The sequence below is a fragment of the Pithys albifrons genome, chromosome 18 (assembly GCF_047495875.1).
Source record: "Pithys albifrons albifrons isolate INPA30051 chromosome 18, PitAlb_v1, whole genome shotgun sequence".
Classification (NCBI taxonomy): Eukaryota; Metazoa; Chordata; class Aves; order Passeriformes; family Thamnophilidae; genus Pithys; species Pithys albifrons.
In genome coordinates this window covers 5,236,157-5,253,426 of record NC_092475.1, presented here as the reverse complement: position 1 = coordinate 5,253,426, position 17,270 = coordinate 5,236,157, and the positions used below count along the sequence as shown (strand labels likewise).

At 45.4% G+C, this 17,270-nt stretch overlaps 2 protein-coding genes across 5 annotated transcripts; one reads left to right on the top strand and one right to left on the bottom strand.

Moving 5' to 3' along the window:
* Positions 1–2,760: 2,760 nt before the first annotated feature.
* Positions 2,761–8,050, bottom strand: PPP1R3D (protein phosphatase 1 regulatory subunit 3D). Its single transcript, XM_071573045.1, has one exon. The coding sequence runs from the start codon at positions 7,327–7,329 to the stop codon at positions 6,409–6,411; it is 921 nt and encodes a 306-aa protein (XP_071429146.1). The 5' UTR covers positions 7,330–8,050; the 3' UTR covers positions 2,761–6,408.
* A 54-nt stretch (positions 8,051–8,104) lies between these two features.
* Positions 8,105–17,039, top strand: FAM217B (family with sequence similarity 217 member B). Of its 4 annotated transcripts, none has more exons than XM_071573133.1 (5): positions 8,105–8,164; positions 9,861–10,078; positions 11,229–11,334; positions 11,420–11,505; positions 11,897–17,039. In XM_071573133.1, exons 2-5 carry the CDS (start codon positions 9,978–9,980, stop codon positions 13,077–13,079), a joined length of 1,476 nt encoding a protein of 491 aa, XP_071429234.1. In that variant the 5' UTR covers positions 8,105–8,164; positions 9,861–9,977; the 3' UTR covers positions 13,080–17,039. The 4 variants fall into 4 exon arrangements, with proteins under 4 accessions (XP_071429234.1, XP_071429232.1, XP_071429233.1 ...); XM_071573131.1 differs by having other exon boundaries at positions 11,223–11,334; XM_071573132.1 differs by having other exon boundaries at positions 8,119–8,164; positions 9,858–10,078; positions 11,223–11,334.
* Positions 17,040–17,270: the final 231 nt, after the last annotated feature.

The following is a 17,270-nucleotide window of genomic DNA, read 5'->3' as shown; positions in this document are numbered from 1 at the left end:
TCACAGCAGCAAAGCCTGCAGCGATTGTAAATAAAATTGTAAATAAATGAAAGAGAAAAGCTAAATACTGTAAAAGGCAAAAAGAAAAGAAGAAAGCTGTACACGAGGTATTTCAAATACCACCAGATGTCAGTGTAGCGCAAGGGAGTGACAAGACGCTTTAGGGAAGGCAGATTTGTAAAAGCTTAACTGAGAAACCCACTAGGGACAAAATTTTGCATGAAGGACTTGGAGCATCACTTGTTTTCTGTAAAAACTGAGTCCTGAATTTTGCTTTCTGCACACAAAGCAGAAGTGATAAAAGCCAATTTGCATTCGATGCTTTCTCTTTACCAGTCACAAGAGCAAACACATGGGCTGAGATTGTCCAGATTTACTCGTTCCATGTTGTGTTCAATTCTGGACCCCTCAGTTCAGGAAAGACATTGAGGGGCTGGAGCTGGGCCAGAGAAAAGCAACGAGGCTGGAGAAGGGACTGGAGCACAAGTGCTGTGGGGAGAGGCTGGGGGTGTTCAGCCTGGAGAAGAGGAGGCTCAGAGGTGACCTCAGCACTGTCTGGAACTGCCTGAAGGGAAGTTCTGGCCAGGTGGGGGTTGGTCTCTTCTCCCAGGCACTCAGCAATAGGACAAGGGGGCACGATGGGCTCAAGCTCTGCCAGGGGAAATTGAAGTTGAAGAGCAGAAAAAAATTCTTTGCAGAGAGAGTGCTCAGGGATTGGAATGGGCTGCCCAGAGAGGGGGTGGATTCCCCATCCCTGGAGGTTTTCAAAGTGAGCTTGGCCGTGGCACTGAGTGCCATGATCTGGTAAAGGGACTGGAGTTGGACCAAGGGTTGGACTTGATGATCTTGGAGGTCTTTTCCAACCCAATCCATTCTATGATTATATGATTCTATACCAAAAGAGAAGTGAAGTGCAGTGCAGAAGTGGATCCTACACTTTCCCTCCTGCAGTAGGTAAACTAAGACTACTTCAGTTCATTTCTCAGTTATTAGTCTATTTCGTTTGCTTTAGCAGAAGGGAAGTCATCAGAAAGCCAAAGTTTCATTAAGTTATGCATCAAACAGAACAGAACAAACTGAAATTATCTGGGCCACAGACATGGGAACTACACTTAAAAACTCTAGAGAAAATAGAAACAAAACTCTTCAGGTAAGAGTAGCACTATATGCAGGGACCTCTCTTCCCTACAGCACCAGAAATGTTTGTCCTTATTACAGTTTGGAAAACGCTGTGCTGGCCAAGGTATTCCATCTTTGGCACAGCTACAGTTTATGTAGAACTCAGAAGGGTCAGGAGTGTTGATGCCAACAGCTTTAATATCAAGTGTCAGCTGAAATTCTTGCAGATCTGAGATCACAAGGAGACAGCCAAGTCAGGAGAGAAGTCAGTACTAATGTTACACTCACGTAATGACTTAGACTTGCTGTTCTGAGTCTTTTTCAGCTGCAGGTACATAGAGCTTTGTACTGAGCACTGACAAAGTGCTGTAGGTACAACTGACTCTGTATGCATGTAACTGTCATTACAAGTTGGATCTTTTTTTCTTTGTAAAACAAACTATGAATTTGAAACTAAATGTAAAAATAACAACCTGTGAGATAAACCTGATGGTTATATGTTTGCAGAAAAAAAAACCAGTCCTTTTCTTAAATAATCTTGCACACATCCTCACCCCTGAGGCTAAAACAAATTCACATTGTTTTCAAGTGGTTTATTACAATCAAAGACCACTGTCTTTATCCTTTGCTGGTCTACACTGTGGTTGTATTTATTTCCAGGTGATTCTTAATACCCCATTTTACTGGGTAAAGTTATTAAAAATAAGGTGGCACTGCAGGTTCTGATTCAGATCAGTAATAGAGGATAATGAAAAACAAGAGCCATAAAGACATTATGTTTCCTGAAATCACACTCCTTTATGTATCTACTTGCATATATTTGTAACAATCTGTGTACTTTGTAATAAAAATGGATATTGACATTCTTAAACAACTTAATATTGACATTCTTGTGTATTTAAACAGTGATTTGCAATAATCATCTTTCCCCTAAGCAACTCTGACAATGCAGTGTTGAAGTTATTAACACTGATTAAAAACTAACTGGCAGTATATGTCTTTATTATGTCTTCCAGTTAAATGGCTCCATTTTGCTTTAGGAGAAACCTGGCAACAGATTATTCAAATCCTGAATTGTATCAAGTAAGTGCTTGACTCTCATGGAGTGCTATTTGATATAGAGGATAAATCAGCACTGCAGACATGGACACGCTCTTGACATGCCATATGCAGACATATTTTCAAGAAACCTGTGAGTGAAAAGAACCTGGTTTGAGAGGACAGACTGCAGCAATGAGAACTGAATGAATAGGACACAGAATAACAACTGTGAGGCTCAGAAATGAATGTGTGAAGTACAGTCTAGCACAGGTTTGGAAAGTGCAATCAGAGGAAAAGCCCCTTCTCTTTCATGAAGCTCTGTTGGAATCAACTGTCAGTGGGCCTTTACCTAATGTGAGATATTAACCTCCAGGTGCTGCATGTCCGGAACTCTGAGGTGAAAGGACAACAAGTTCTGTGTACAAAGTGGCAGCCTGACCATCTTTGCAGCTACACAAACTATCACTGTATTTATCAGGTGCTGCTCATTGTTTAGCAACAAAACCCCACCTGACCTCCCTGAGGATGTTGCTCTGTGACAACTCAGCATTAAGTTGCCTCAAGAGCTTTAAAATGAGTACCATGGACAAAAACAACATGAAATGTGAAAAGCTTTTATTTCAATCTCTTGTATTACAATAGCCATAGTTTTATTATTGCATTTTAAAATTAACTAAAAACTTTCCAATTTTAAAAGTGCTACACCCATTGTCCAGCATATGTGTTTTATTGAGATCCTGTGTAATGTATTTGGCTCTGGACAAGACATTTAATCACAAAAGACAATCCCTTTTCATTTACAAGGATTTCTTATGTTTCTTTAAAAAACATGCTTGGAAGAACCTTGAAACTGTGGGCTACTAGACATTCATTTATTGTATGACAATAATAGTATGTTTTTTAAAAGTGCATTATATGGCAATAACCCTTGTGAAGAATTCACTTTTACAAAATCTTCATTATAAGGGAAGTGCTCGGTTTGAACACAGTGCAAGAAGCTGAGTTGTCCTGAGAAGATATAAAGGTGGTCATAAGTTTACCTTCACAACACGTGCATATTATCACTTTTAAAGGCTTAATCCCATTTTTGTCAACCAGAAGCCTTTTGATGTTCATTGCTGAATGTGAGAAGAAAACCCAAGTGCTTATTTCCTCTGATGTGACAGGTGCCAGCACTGGTGTGAACGTTTAACAGCTTAACCCGGAGATCACTCTCAGTTCAGCTGCTCCACTGACAGCCAGCAGTGCCAGAGACTGTTCTGTCAGGAACTGCTACTGCAAGTGCTTCTCCAGCAGTGCAGGGCAAGCAAAGAGTGCAAAGGAAAACTCAGAATAATGCTTTAGTATTTAGTACTCAGTATTCAAGATTTTGCACATACCAATACCCTGAGAGGTTACAGAAGGAAGACAATACAAGCCCAACTCAGACTGCTGAGACATTAGTTTTGTAGTCCTCTCTACACTGTGGTACATCTGGTATCAACCTTTACACTGAGAGTCTCAGCTTTACATAATCTTGCCTGACATAACAGCCAGAGTTCACATTTGCTGGCACATGACAGTCTCTCCCAGAAGATGGCGACAGCATCTTTCTGCCAGGAAGCCAAGGATGGCTCTGAGCTGCTCCAGCAACACCCTTTGTGAACCCGTCAGATGTCAGAGGGATTTTTATGGTGTGCTGGGTTTGCTGGTGGAAGAAACACAGTAATTTGGGAGGGAAAAGGATGGGGGGAATAATACTTCAAAATAAGTGTCTTTTATTCAGCACAGCTGCTTCTGTGTGTGTGCATGTTCACTTTCTTCTTACTTCACTGATGAATACATAACTTTGCCTCCAAGGACTTTTAACAGCAGTGGATAAACTTCAATGGAATTCCCTAAGTCAGCAAGTTTCATCTAAGTAAGTGTACACACTTTCAATTCCTTCCAATGAAGCTCCTCCTGCAGTCAGAGCAGGTGTGTCCCAGCTCATCTCACTCGACACCTACAGGCTCTGGCATGATTTGGCACAGTCTGCACTAACGCTGAGCTGCAGAATGGCAGCGCTAGGCCCAGTGTTCTCTCTGCCCTCAGCAGAGGTGATACAATTTGTCACACCACAGACACTCTGCTAACTACAGGGAAACCTCTGCATTTCCAGGGAGGATATAGACTGACTAGTGCAGACATCACAAGTCCTATACTGTCATGTCACTTAGTCATAGGAAGGCCACCAGAGGAGGCAAAACCCCTCACAATTAGACAGCGCCCCTTCTCACAGAGCTCTCATTTTCTGTGCCATATGAGGAAGACCAGACAGAGTTCCCTGCATTGAGTTTTCTAAGAGACAAGAGTTGCTGCCAGATTGGTAATGGTCACTGCTCTAACCCAGGCACAAAAAAACCAACACAGGTGGGTTTTTAATCAGGCAGCATTTTCCCCTGTGGCAATCCCATCTCAGCCTCACCTCCCCCTCCAAAACAATTTCCACTTAAAGGTTCAACCTCACAGAACTCCAGCACAAAGTGAAAGCAAACACAGTCAATTCTCAACAGTTCCAGGACTGAATTTCCTGAATACCCTGCAAGAGGTGCTCAGCAGAATACTCATTCAGGACTTTGGTTCCTCTGAAAGCCAAAGACTAATGAACAAGCCAGCCTCCTCACTTGAAATCCCAGCTTTGCTGAATGGGGACCACAACAAAGGAGCAACATTAAATTGTCAGACATATTCATTTTCTTGGGGTTTCTGCACTTCTAGAATCACTCAGTAGACTTTCTGGACTGATATATAATTGGCCATAGGTTGCCTACAACTGTGATTTAAAAAAATTAGCACCAATAGAAATTAAGATGCCCGAAAAAGTGGCCTGATTTTCACAGCATAGTCCTAAAAAGCAGCTCTTCTAATACCTCCAGCCAGCTCTGAAAATTTATGCTACTATACAAAGCTAAACTTTTCATGCAGTTATGAATATGTATGAAAACAATTATGGACAAAATTTTGCTTAATAGATTCAAACCTATTGCAAATCCTAAACCACATCAAAACCACAGAATGAAAGTAGTACTGCAAGAATCATGGGAAGATGGTTTCTAACAGTGTCCCTGTGCTCTCCCTGCAGCAGAAGGGATTCTGCTTATGGGTTTCTGTAAGAATTAGTTAAATCAGGAAAATCCTAATTTTGCTTTGAAGTTCCTGCTTGTGCTGCCAAGGCTGCAGTCTTGGGGTTTTATAATGAGAAGTAGTTAAAAAAATAATTTAAAGGGACTGCTGCCAGGATTACTGGGCTGGGGACCAGGGAGCCAGGATTCAGGGTTCTCCCATGCTATTCCAAGGCTCTGTAACCTACTCCCTGTACTATTTTTTTTCCTTACACACACATATATATATCATATCCATTTCTCAATTTATAATTTCACCAGAAACAGTTGTAAAATCATGAGCATTGATATAGTGTTTTGAGATCTTCAACTGCAATTGCAACAGAAATCTCTCCAGTTTCACTTAGTAAATACAGATGCACCAGGAAAAGGCCAAAAACTACTTGGCCATCACCTGAAAAAGAACTTTCCCAGGAAGATGTGCCTTACACACACTGGTAACAATCTGTCCTGCTGCAAACACTGGAGATAAGGCAGCTTTTTTTTAAGGGAAATAGAGGGGCTGATGGCACATTTTCATGTATGTTCTGCTCGTGGTAACATTTAATTTCCAAGCCAAATAGTATTATTGGAAATATTTAACGTGGTTACAGCCTTAATCTTATATATATAAATACAAGTACTCCCTACAGTGTCTGCCATCCAAATTATGCATAAATGGAATAGTGCCCAGACTTGGTGAGATACTATAAACAAAATTAGAAACAAAAGTAGTAAAGCCACACTGTCCATTTAGAAAACAAATAGTACAAAATGGTAAAAGAGCCCAGTTAAAAACTGCAGCCTAGAGTATTACTAGGAACAAGAAACATGTTGCTTTGCTTTCTGGTAGTCTGACAGCATTCCCTGGAGCCATTCTGCTCACACACTACAAATCATGTGGGCTTTCCACAAATGCATCTCAGTAAAGATTTTGGCCTTTTTGACTTCCCGAGAGGTTTGGAACAGTTTGTACAGGTCATTGGCTGCTCCCCAGCTCTGGGACACTTTGCCAGGTTTGGCAGGTTTCAAAAAGTAGACTGTTGCCATAGGAGCAGAGAGCCATGCCAAGGAACAGAGTGCCACCAAGACTACTGACAAGCTGCTCTGCACCCACTTCCTTTGTTCAGATGAAGTGGATCCAGCTCTCCTCACACTCCCTTGGCATCTTAAGGGGGTGAGTCCGGCAGGTGAGAGTGTAGTTTTTGCCTCTGTTGTTATCCCAGTACTCCTGGCCATTGACTTGGTACCTTGCTGCAAACTGGACAAGAGAGCACAGCTGAAGGAGGAAAGGAGGCACGGGAAGAAAGAAAGTGAAAACATCGACCTGATCCTGCCCGTTTTGCCCTGGGATGCTCCTGTGCCACCGAGCACACACTTCATGGAGGCTCTCCCACTGGTTGAAGGTGTATCGCACTGACACGCGCTTCTCAAAGGCCACGTTGCGAACCTGGATGGTGCCACTGAGCCCCAGATCGGAGCTGGTCACCCGCTCGAGACACACCTGCTGCTCCTGAAGTCGGGAGGAGAAATCCATACAGTCTGCAGGCTGCTGGAAGTCAGGGACCAAGCACTGCATAGTAAACTCCAAGTTCGAATTGCTGTACCAGAGGTCTGAGTTGATGGAGAGCCTGGAAAGGACATGCAAGGGGATGGATGGATCCTCCCCGGTCTGGAAGACTTTCACTTCAGTGAGCTCCAAGCCCAAAGCATCAGCAAACCTGACGCGGTTCATACGGCTGTGGCAGCCAGGAACCTGACACTGCACTGCTGCCCTCCTCCTCTCGGGGGATGTGGGCAGAGACCTGGCTCGGCGCCGTATGATGGGCCGCAGCGCTGGGTCACAGCTGGAGGAGGTGCTGCCCTGGGGGTGGTTTGGCTGCGGGCTCGCCTTGGCGGGGATGCTGCTCCGGAAAGTCACCCCGCTACTTGTACGCACTGCCGGGGGCTGCTGCTGCCCTCGGCCCGCTGCTCCTGCAGCCCTTAACATGTTCTCATAGAGATCAGAGAGGTAGCTGGGATTCCTCCGAGGACCACGCACTTCCATCCTCAACCGATGGCAAAGAACCAGATAATAATAATAAACACGCCCCTTCTGAAGCACTTAATTTGGGAATGGCAGGCACGGGCAGCAAGGTCTGAGGTTATTGCACTGCACGCAGCAAGGATCCACTGGAGCAACGTCACCTTGTGAACGAAGAGCACAATCGTGGAAGTCTCAAAGCAGCTGGACGCGATCGTTCGAGGGGAGGTGGCAGTCTCAGGGGCCCATAAACTCGAGATCGCTGTGCTGGCTGCTGGCCCCGAGGCTCAGGCTAGACAGGGATTCCAGGCTGTCACCGCTGATCTTGGAGGAGCTCACGCACAGGCTGCAGAGCGACTGGAGGCTGTCGAGCTGGATCAGGGACTCCAGGCTGCCGGAGAGGTCGCTGGACGGCGGGCGTGCCCCGGAGCGGCCCCGGCCAGAGCGCGGGGGGACGGGGCCCTGCAGGCTGTCCTGGCTGAGCCCCGGCGAGCCCGGCGAGCCGCAGCACCGGCAGGGCGAGCACTCCAGGCTGTCACACTGGATGCTGGGCGAGTCGAGCCCGGGCGCGGCTTGGAGGCTGTCGGGGGGCAGCGAGCCGGAGCCGAGCCCGGGGCTGCTGCACAGGCTGTCGCGGCGGGGGCTGCTGGGCTCGGGAGGCTGCTCCGCGTTCGGGGCCGCCACAGCGCCCATGGGTGGAACAACCCCGCGGAGCCGAGCCCGGCCCGGCCCGGGCGGACAGCGCGGCCGCCGCAGCGCAGGCGCGGGGCCCTTTCCCCGCCCCGGCCCGCCCCGCGCTCTGCGCTCCGGCCGGACCGCCCCGGCAAAGGGGACGCGCAGGCCGAGCGGGGCACGGCAGGTACCGGCGGGGCCCGGCCGGGGAGCGGGTCTGGGCTGTGGGCGACACCGGCGGGAGGGGCGGCGGGGCGGGGAGCGAGCGGAGCGCGGTGACATAGGTGGAATCGCGGGAGGGAGCGGAGCGGGGCCCAGACCGGCGGCTGCTGCGGGCACAGCCTGCCATCCATCCCGGGTACAGCCTGCCATCCATTCCGGGCACAGCCATCCACCCATCCCGAGCACTGCCTGCCATCCATCCCAGGCACAGCCTGCCCGTGTTGGCACCTCTGCCATCCATCCCGGGCACTGCCTGCCTCTGCTGGCACCGCTGCCATTCATCCCGGGCACAGGCATCCATCCATCCCGGACACTGCCTGCCATCCATCCCAGGCACAGCCTGCCCCTGCTGACACCTGTGCCATCCATCCCGGGCACAGCTATCCATCCGTCGCGGGCACAGCCAGCCATCCATGCCGGGCACTGCCTGCCTGGCGCTGCGTGTTCGCGGCCGCCCATCTGCCCCGTCCCGATGCGGGACTGCGGCGCTCCCGCACTCCGGATCCCTCCTCGTGGTCCCCCCCGGCCCGGGGCGGGAGGCGTGTGGGAGAGGACGGATCCAGTGTAAATAGACACGGCCATTAATATTTATAAGCAGTGCATAAACAGCAGTGCAGGGACGGTGGAGGTGGGTCAGGAGCGCTGCTGGTCCCCTGTCGCGTTTGCAGAGCGTGTCTGGGCACCCCATGCGGTGCCCTGGTATGGGAATGCAGCTCCCGGGAAATAAAAGAACGCCACAGATCCCGCTCTGAGTCTTTGCAGTAGGAATTGATGAGACGTTTGTTTTTGGAAAAAGAAAAAAAAAGTATTTGGCGCATAATTTGCATACATGAATGTGGCAAGAGCGTATTTTTGTGACACAGAAAAAGACGGCTCAGCACGCGCAGAACGCGGGGGGGTTGAGCATCTGCTCCGGGAATTTGGGAGCAGGAACACCCACCCCGTTGGGCTGTGACGCCCGGCTCCAGGCAATCCCGGCAATCCCAGTGGGCAGGTGGAGCCGTGCTGAGGGTGCTGAGGATGCTGAGAATGCTGGGGATGCTGAGGATGCTGAGGGTGCTGGCGATGCTGAGGATGCTGGGGATGCTGAGGATGCTGGGGATGCTGAGGATGCTGAGGGTGCTGGCAATGCTGAGGATGCTGAGGATGCTGAGGATGCTGGGGATGCTGAGGATGCTGAGGGTGCTGGGGATGCTGAGGATGCTGAGTGTGCTGAGGATGCTGGGGATGCTGAGGATGCTGGGGATGCTGAGGATGCTGGGGATGCTGAGGATGCTGAGGATGCTGGGGATGCTGAGGATGCTGAGGATGCTGAGGATGCTGAGGATGCTGAGGATGCTGAGAGTGCTGGGGATGCTGAGGGTGCTGGGGATGCTGAGGATGCTGAGGATGCTGGGGATGCTGAGGATGCTGAGGGTGCTGGGGATGCTGAGGATGCTGGGGATGCTGAGGATGCTGGGGATGCTGAGGGCATGACACTGAATAGCAGCTCTGATAGCACTGCCAACCCCCAGGTAATTCCCTGGAATACCAATGAATGATGCTGGTTCCCATTAAGCGAGTGCTGGAGGAGGGGACAGTGTTTTCCAGGAGCTGATCATGTTTATCTTCCTGATTTAAAAATAGAATCACACTGGGAGGATTTTGTTTGTTCCCAGCAGCTCCAGGACGTGGCAATGCCTGCGTTTGATGCACTGTGTCCTGCAAACCCAAAAGGGTGGGCACGTCTGAAGATTATGTAAAAGTCAAGGTGCAGCTACCCTTGACAGAGAGGAATAATGGGACCAGGCATTCAAGAATATCCCTTACTGCTGCACAGAGAGGCACAGCAGAAGGGAAGCCACAGCCACCCCAATGAAAACCACAAAGGAATGGTAAAGTAAGGAAATTAATTTCTCTCTTTCTAGTTACAGAAGTGTCAAAATACTGTAGATTAGTTAATAAGTGCCTGGCTGTGCTGTTGAGATTGTCCTCCTCTCCCCTGAGCCACAGCAGCAGGAATGATGGTGCAGGATGATCATGCAGGTCACGAAGTCACAGAGGTGACTGCAGCAATGCTGGAGGCACGAGATGTAGTTTCTTTTATCAGCTCGTGAGTTTGTGAAGTCAGGCTTTTAAAAAACAGAATCTGACTATACTGACATAAAAACTGTGAAAACAAGATGTGCATCCTTGCAAATTAACTGAACTGCAGTAAAGCTAAATTAGACTGTTCCTGTTTTGAAACTGTATTGTAAAGCTTTCCTTTTTAAAATCAGCAATATTTCATGTCTGTAGAACAAACACTATTTGCTGCTTCTTACAGAATATGCTGATTTATTTATTCTGTGTGCTTACACAGAAATGTATCTGGTTTAACTGAGGAAATAAGTGTTTTAGTTTTAAGCTGCCTAGGTCACTAATGCCATTCTTCTGCTTACATGGGAGTTTTTTCTCCTAATATTTTCACAATCCCATTGTAACATATATTACTGAGTTGTTTGTGCCTTTTGTGAAATAGTTTGTGTTGATACCAGAACAGACATTATGCTCCCTGTTGACTTCCACTCCCTAACTTCAAAGGAATAATCCTTTAAATTTTGTTCACAGTATGTAAATGTCAAAGCAAGATTTCACTTGCATTGGCCTTTATATTGTACTTTATTATCATTAATTTTGTTAAATTGCGGTTTCAAGTACTATGGAAATAAGTAGTTAAATATCTGGTCTCTAATATCTATTATTTATTATTCCCCAAGTTATTTTGGGATGATGAGCAGAGGATTCTACATAAAGACTATGTTCTATTATTAGATCATCTGTTAGAATTATTCACTTTTGCATTAATAGTATTAAAAATACAGCAGTGCATTAGCAGTAGAAAAGTAAAAAGTGACCATGGCAGAATTCTGGTGAACTTTAAGAATAGTTGCAATCAATTCTCTTTTCTAAGCTCAATTGCATTCTAAGATTTTATTGTATTTCCTTTCTGGGGGTCATGCATGTTGCTATTTGTAAGTGATATTCTGTTCAATCCTTGCTAGTTACAGTAATGGAAAAAGCCATCCAAGCACCAAAGGACTGAATAAACCAATTTCTCAAGTGAAACCTTCTCCTGGAAGATTAGGCAAGAATGTATCAAGTGCCATTGAAAAGGTAAATAATCCCTTTTTTAACATAGAAAGAGTACCTAGTTGAAGTCAGCTTCTTAATAACATCACCTACTGTCATATCTCTTCAGATTTCCCATGACACTCAAGATGGTAACCAACCAAATGTTTCTAAGAAGGGAAGAAACCAACAGGACAGCAACACTCAGTCAAAAAGGTAGTTTTATCTTCAGATTGTCTGTTTAATTTGTAGTCATCTCAAACTGGTATATAAAATACTTGTGATGGAATCATGGCTGCTGTGTTGTCCTTTTGACTTCCCTGACCCCACAGTCCAGCCTTTATGAGGACAACAAATAAAAGTTATCACTATGGAAATTTATTGTCCTGCTTTACTGAGTTCTTATGAAAAATCAGAATAAAACAAACAAAAAAAATCAGTAGTAGGCAGTGTTATCTCTACCATCAAATAATAATTTTGCCTCATTACCAAGTTTCCATGCCAGTTTTAGCTTCAGTCCTGCAGATCCCTGTCCCTGAAGGCCTTTGCAAACTGATGTTCAAAGAATTAACCATTCTGACAGGACATGATCTCTCTTTCCATTCAGGCTCCTGAGTGTTGTCCCCTCCCTGCACAGCGTACAAGCACCAAAGAGGAGTCTCCCAGAAAGAAGGCAGAATGAATCTTTCCTGCACAGGATCCCTCCAAGCACAAAGGGCAGCACACAAGGAAGCTTCTGTAGGGTTAAAGATGTCCCAGTGCAACCTTATTATTGCAGTGAAAAAGAACAGTTGGAAAGGAATCATGGAGAACATGTTGCTGGAGCTTGTCCAGGCCCTTCGAAATGGCAAGAAGCATCTGTAGGTGAAATGTTCCTTGATTTTGAATCAGTACAAATTATAAAAGAAGATGCTGAAGATGATAGTGCCAGTGACCTCTCTGACTCCGAAAGGATTCCCATTCCCCCCTCTCCCTGCACTCCACCAGAGCTCATTCTCAGAGCTGAAGAAATCGACCCAGACTGTTTGGAACATGTCCCTGAAATGGGTTTCAAAGAATCAGACTATTACTACCCAGACTTCCTCCCACCCCCTTTCAACTCGTGGGACCTGAAGCAGCTGGCCATCCTTGTCCACGTGGAAGGGAAGGCAGATTTCCGCCCCAGGCCGACGGGCTCTCTGGAGAAGTACCTGGCGCGCCTGGTGCAGCTGGAGTGGCTGCAGCTGCAGACGGAGCAGAGCGAGAGGGCCAAGGCGCGCCCACACACCGCCCCCGGCGCCAGCCGTGCCCTCAAGAGCCCTGGCAAGGGCAAGGCTCTGCTCAGCCCTCTGCCCAGCAGGCAGGTGCTTCCCCAGGATGGCGCTGCCAAGCTGCCCAGGAGCTGTTTGGGTCCCAGGGGGGATCCACACTGGGACGGTCGCCAGGTGCGTTCTCAGCCAGGGCACTCCAAGCTCCCTGAGAGGACGGGATGTGCAGCACCTGCTCTGAGACAGCCTGGGGGGGACACCAGGAGCGAACCGAGGAAAAAACCAGCTGCAAAGCCACAGCTTCTCAATGTGCAGCCCTCGGAGAACAGGTCCAAAATCCCAAGTGTTGGGAATATCAGACCCCCCAAGCAAAGCCCAGCGTTCCACGGGGCGGCTGCTCCCAGCAAAGGCTTCCAATCATACACGTGTACAAATCCAAAGAAAAATGGCAATGCCAGCAATTGTGTTCCTCCTAAAAAACCCGTGGGGGACAGGAAAATAAAAACAAATGGCACAAAGCAAACGTCACACAAATTCAAGTGAAGGAATTTTCCTCAGTAAATGCCAATGCTTTTGGCCAATGCAGAAGGGTTTTCTTCATGGGAAGATCCTGAGAAAATATCTTGATTCTGAGTTAGCACTGTTCATTTCTATACATTTGATCTTAAGCCAGCAAGGCCAGCAGGAAATCTTTTCCCTGAAGGCAAGTGTCTTCCATTGGTGTTTCCTCAAAAATATTTACAATTCCTCAGTGAAGAGAACAATGGCACAGGGTGAAGTTTAGAGAAATATGATGTACAGTTTGCACCAGTCTGTTGAAGCCTGTGGTGTTCCTTGTGCTTGCCATGGTGTGTTTGATGGAATAGAGTCCATGCTCTTTCTTGCTGTTTTATCAGACAGGTTTGATGGTGGTGGTTTCTGATTGGAAGGGCTCAACTGTTTTATATAAAATAATGGAGCCTGCTATCTATGCAAAGTCAACTCTAATTCTTCACAGAAGATGATGAATTGGATTTTTTTGATGAAATAGATACTATTTTTTTGTGAGAAGAAGAAGAATGGAGATAACGTTTTGAAATATTTTAATGCAGAAAGGATCTTTTTAAGACAAAATATTAGGGAGCAGACAGCTTCAATAGGGACAGATTAAGAAAATGGAATGTGTATTTTTATATCTGGAATTTTCACTGTGTTCAGGGATGGCTTTCCTGGGAGTTCATTTTGTAAGCCTCGATGCTTTTTGTGGTTAGAGGAAATGACCAAACTTCAAATTGCACATGGGTATATTTGAGTAATGCACAATGAGGGTATTACCAGAGACTGTGTGGCCTAATCTGCAGAACTGGTGGCCTCTCAAAACCTAAAAAATAGACTCTTAGGGAAAGAATTTAAAGGCTATTGTACCTTCAAGAAAGATACATTTTGATACAGAAGATGCCTATTTTCAGTCCCCCAAGATGACTATTATTTATCCCGTGTTTCAGGGTCCAGTGAGGTGACATGGGGAAGTTCCCTGCAGAAGGAAACTGTACAACCAGGACTGGGTCTTGTCCTTGGACCCTCTGTCTTCTCTTGTGTCTGGGAGATACAAGGGAATACAAGGGATAGTTCAGGGAATAGTCAACTGTCAGTTCATCTGGTACAGTTTCAACTCAGTCACAGCAGCTGGGGGCACAACCCTGTGCAGGTTAAATTCTGCTTTCATTTTAAAATGAAATCCTGCTCAGCACTAACTTCATCCTCAGCCACAGTCAGTGTTCATGAGAAGTGAGCTGAGGTCTGATGGACCAGATTCTACAGGTAGATCCTTCACATTGTGACAGAAACTGAAAAAGTAGCAAATACTAAAGAGTACATTCTGTATATAGCTAAATTGCACTTGGTGAGCTCATCTTGGTTTTAAGATGCTTAGCTGTTTCTATCTTTCATTGTGCCTACCAGATCTTCAGCTTTGTAAAACTTCAAAGCATGGATTTATATATATGTAGTTGAAAATGTGAGAATCTTAATAAATGTAGTAATAAACTGGAGTATTTTACAGTACATAAAAACATTACTCAGGAATAGTCTTAAGAAATATTTTTAGTGGTTTTTTCCTAGTCTACTGGAGACCAAATGTGAAATTTGAAATTGATAAAGGAAACAAATGGAATAGCATCATGTTTCCAGATTCAGTATTTGTGAAGTCCCAGTTAAAATGAATTGTAGTTGCATGTACATTCAGCTCTATGCAATTAAAGTGAAACTTAATCTGACATGCTCAAAGATCCAATAAATTGGCTGTCTCAGAGGTGTGATGGACTCAGAGGATGGAACTGAACACCAGCAGCTGCAGAGGACCAGCACATCCCATTGTCACTCTGTCACCCCTTAGTTCTGGTTCAGTCTCATCACTTATTTCAGCTTTTTTAGATGAAAAGTTCCTGCATCCAGTGCTTGTATTTCAGGCTCTGGCCAAATTCTGCCAGTCTGCCTTAGTCAAGTTTGCCTGATTCACAGCAGTGAAAAACAGCAGAGCTGCTCTTGCCAGTAAGCAGGATTTGGGTGCACTGTTCTAGTTCACTGTTCTAAGCACAAAAAACAAGGTGGGCAGGACCCAGGCAATAATCAGAATAGCATTTTTTAAAACAAATTCTCTTAGATGCAATAATTAATTTAGAATGTTATTATATGTTATTATAATTTAGAATGTTATAGCACTGGGTATTAGTGTATGTCCAGTTTTCCTGTGACACCTCACTCTGAATTGATGCCTTCCTGGGCTATAAGGAGGGCATGTAGATACAGGCACATTTTGCATAATCACTGCTTAAAGAATGAATAAACAACATTTCATTCAGAAGCCAGAGCAAAGGTGACTGGCATTGAGAAAAGTTTGTTATCACAAGGGTGGGAAAGTTTTGTTTAATGTAGTGCTTATGCTCTGGTGGTCATCAGGCTGTTGTTGGAGATAAAAAATGGAGCAGGTGGAGATGGTGATGACACTTCAAATAAGTGAATATTTGCTCATCACTCAGCTCTGTGTGTGTCTGGCCAGGGAACTTTGTCTCACCTGATAATCACACCAGTCTAATTTCTGTTCATTGATTTGTTACTTTTACAGTTGTCTTTGTTCACTCACAGAAATAGAAATTCTGTGTTTGCCTCAACAAACAGCTCTTGGCCTGAGCAGACCTGCAAGGGTTCCATTTTACCCTGTTTCCATTTCAACTTGACTGTGTTCTGGGCCTGCAGGAAAAAAGAGCTTCTTCTGTAGAGAGGAGTATGGTTTAGGTTTCCTTCATTTTGTATTGATGGATATTGTGTTTAAAAGCACTTCTGAATATAGCAGAAAAGTTTATTCCATCAAATCCATTCAGTTTAAAGTTAATTAATTAAAATCCATCCACAGCACAGTGTTTGTGTGGCTATTATTTATATATTTTTACTCTGTTTAGCAATAAAAAAAAATCTGTGTGTCTAAGCCTGGCATTGGTGATGCCTCTTGAAGAACAAGTTGCTGCCATGTGAGATACTTAAACAGAATGATTTATTTTTTTGGTAGAGAATGTCAAGGTGTGATGTTCTGCAGTATTACCTACAGAATAAATATGCTCAGTTTGCATTTTAGATAAGCAGCCAGATTGTTCTTCAGTTACTCAGCTATAAACTTGGAACAACTCAGTGATTTTCAATGAAATTACCCCGTTACAAGGATGTGAATGAAGAGAATTTTACTCCAATGTCTGTAAACTTTTTCTTAGTAATGCTGAACTATATTTTTATGGTATCATTGAACAAATTTAGAGCAATACTGGTTTTCTGTTGACATGTTTCTTTTTTCTGCATTACTTGCATCTCATCCTGTGCTCAGCTAAAGTTTTACCTCCTCCCGCCTCGATTCCAGTTGGATTCAGCAGTTCTGAGGGTCCTGCAGACCCCTCCAGGTCCTGTTCTGTTGGCAGAACTGGTGTCAAGCTTCTGCAGGAGCTCAGAGTTTCTGCTCTAAAGGGTTATTTCCCATGGTGTGAGCAACCCACCCTTTCCTGGCCCCTCTTGTTTGACTCCAGGCTGCTGCAATGCACTGTAATCCCATTGCTGCTCATGTCCTTCCTGTGTTTCATTCATTGTTTGAGGTCATTTTACTTTGTATTTCCTCTTTAAGGGATCTTGGTAGAAGTTTGAGAGAATGTTGACAGTTTTTCAGTCAGTCTGTGATTCCTTTTTTAGCTGAAATTTCTACAGTATGAAATTGCCTGGAATGTACAATTTTTTGCCTTATTTTAGAGGTATTGAGCCTTTGTTGCTCCCATTTGCAGTATTTGTTTTTCATTTGAAAAATAAACAGACCCCTCTGGAAGGACTGAACTTGATTAGCTGAGGGTTTGCACCCCAGCTTTTGATGTTGGTAATCATGTATTCCTATTTATTTGGACTTTTTGTGACTATTTTTGCTAGTAATTTCATTGGAAGGTGATCTTGTAATTCAAAGTTACTGTATATTTGCTACATTAAAAGTGAGATACTGCCTGTTTGGTACTCAGTTGTATTTTTTCCATCATCCTCGAGGTGGCATCTTGGGATAATTCTTTGAGAAGGTTTCTGTACTGCAGGATGGAACTGGAGCTCAGCACAGCTCAGCTCTTGCTCCCCTGGCCAAGTGAGGCCATAGAAATAGAGCAGTTCTGCCCCACCTGGCATCACTTCTCTCAAGGTTGTGTTAAGGCAAATTACAGGAAAAACTTCCTTCATCAC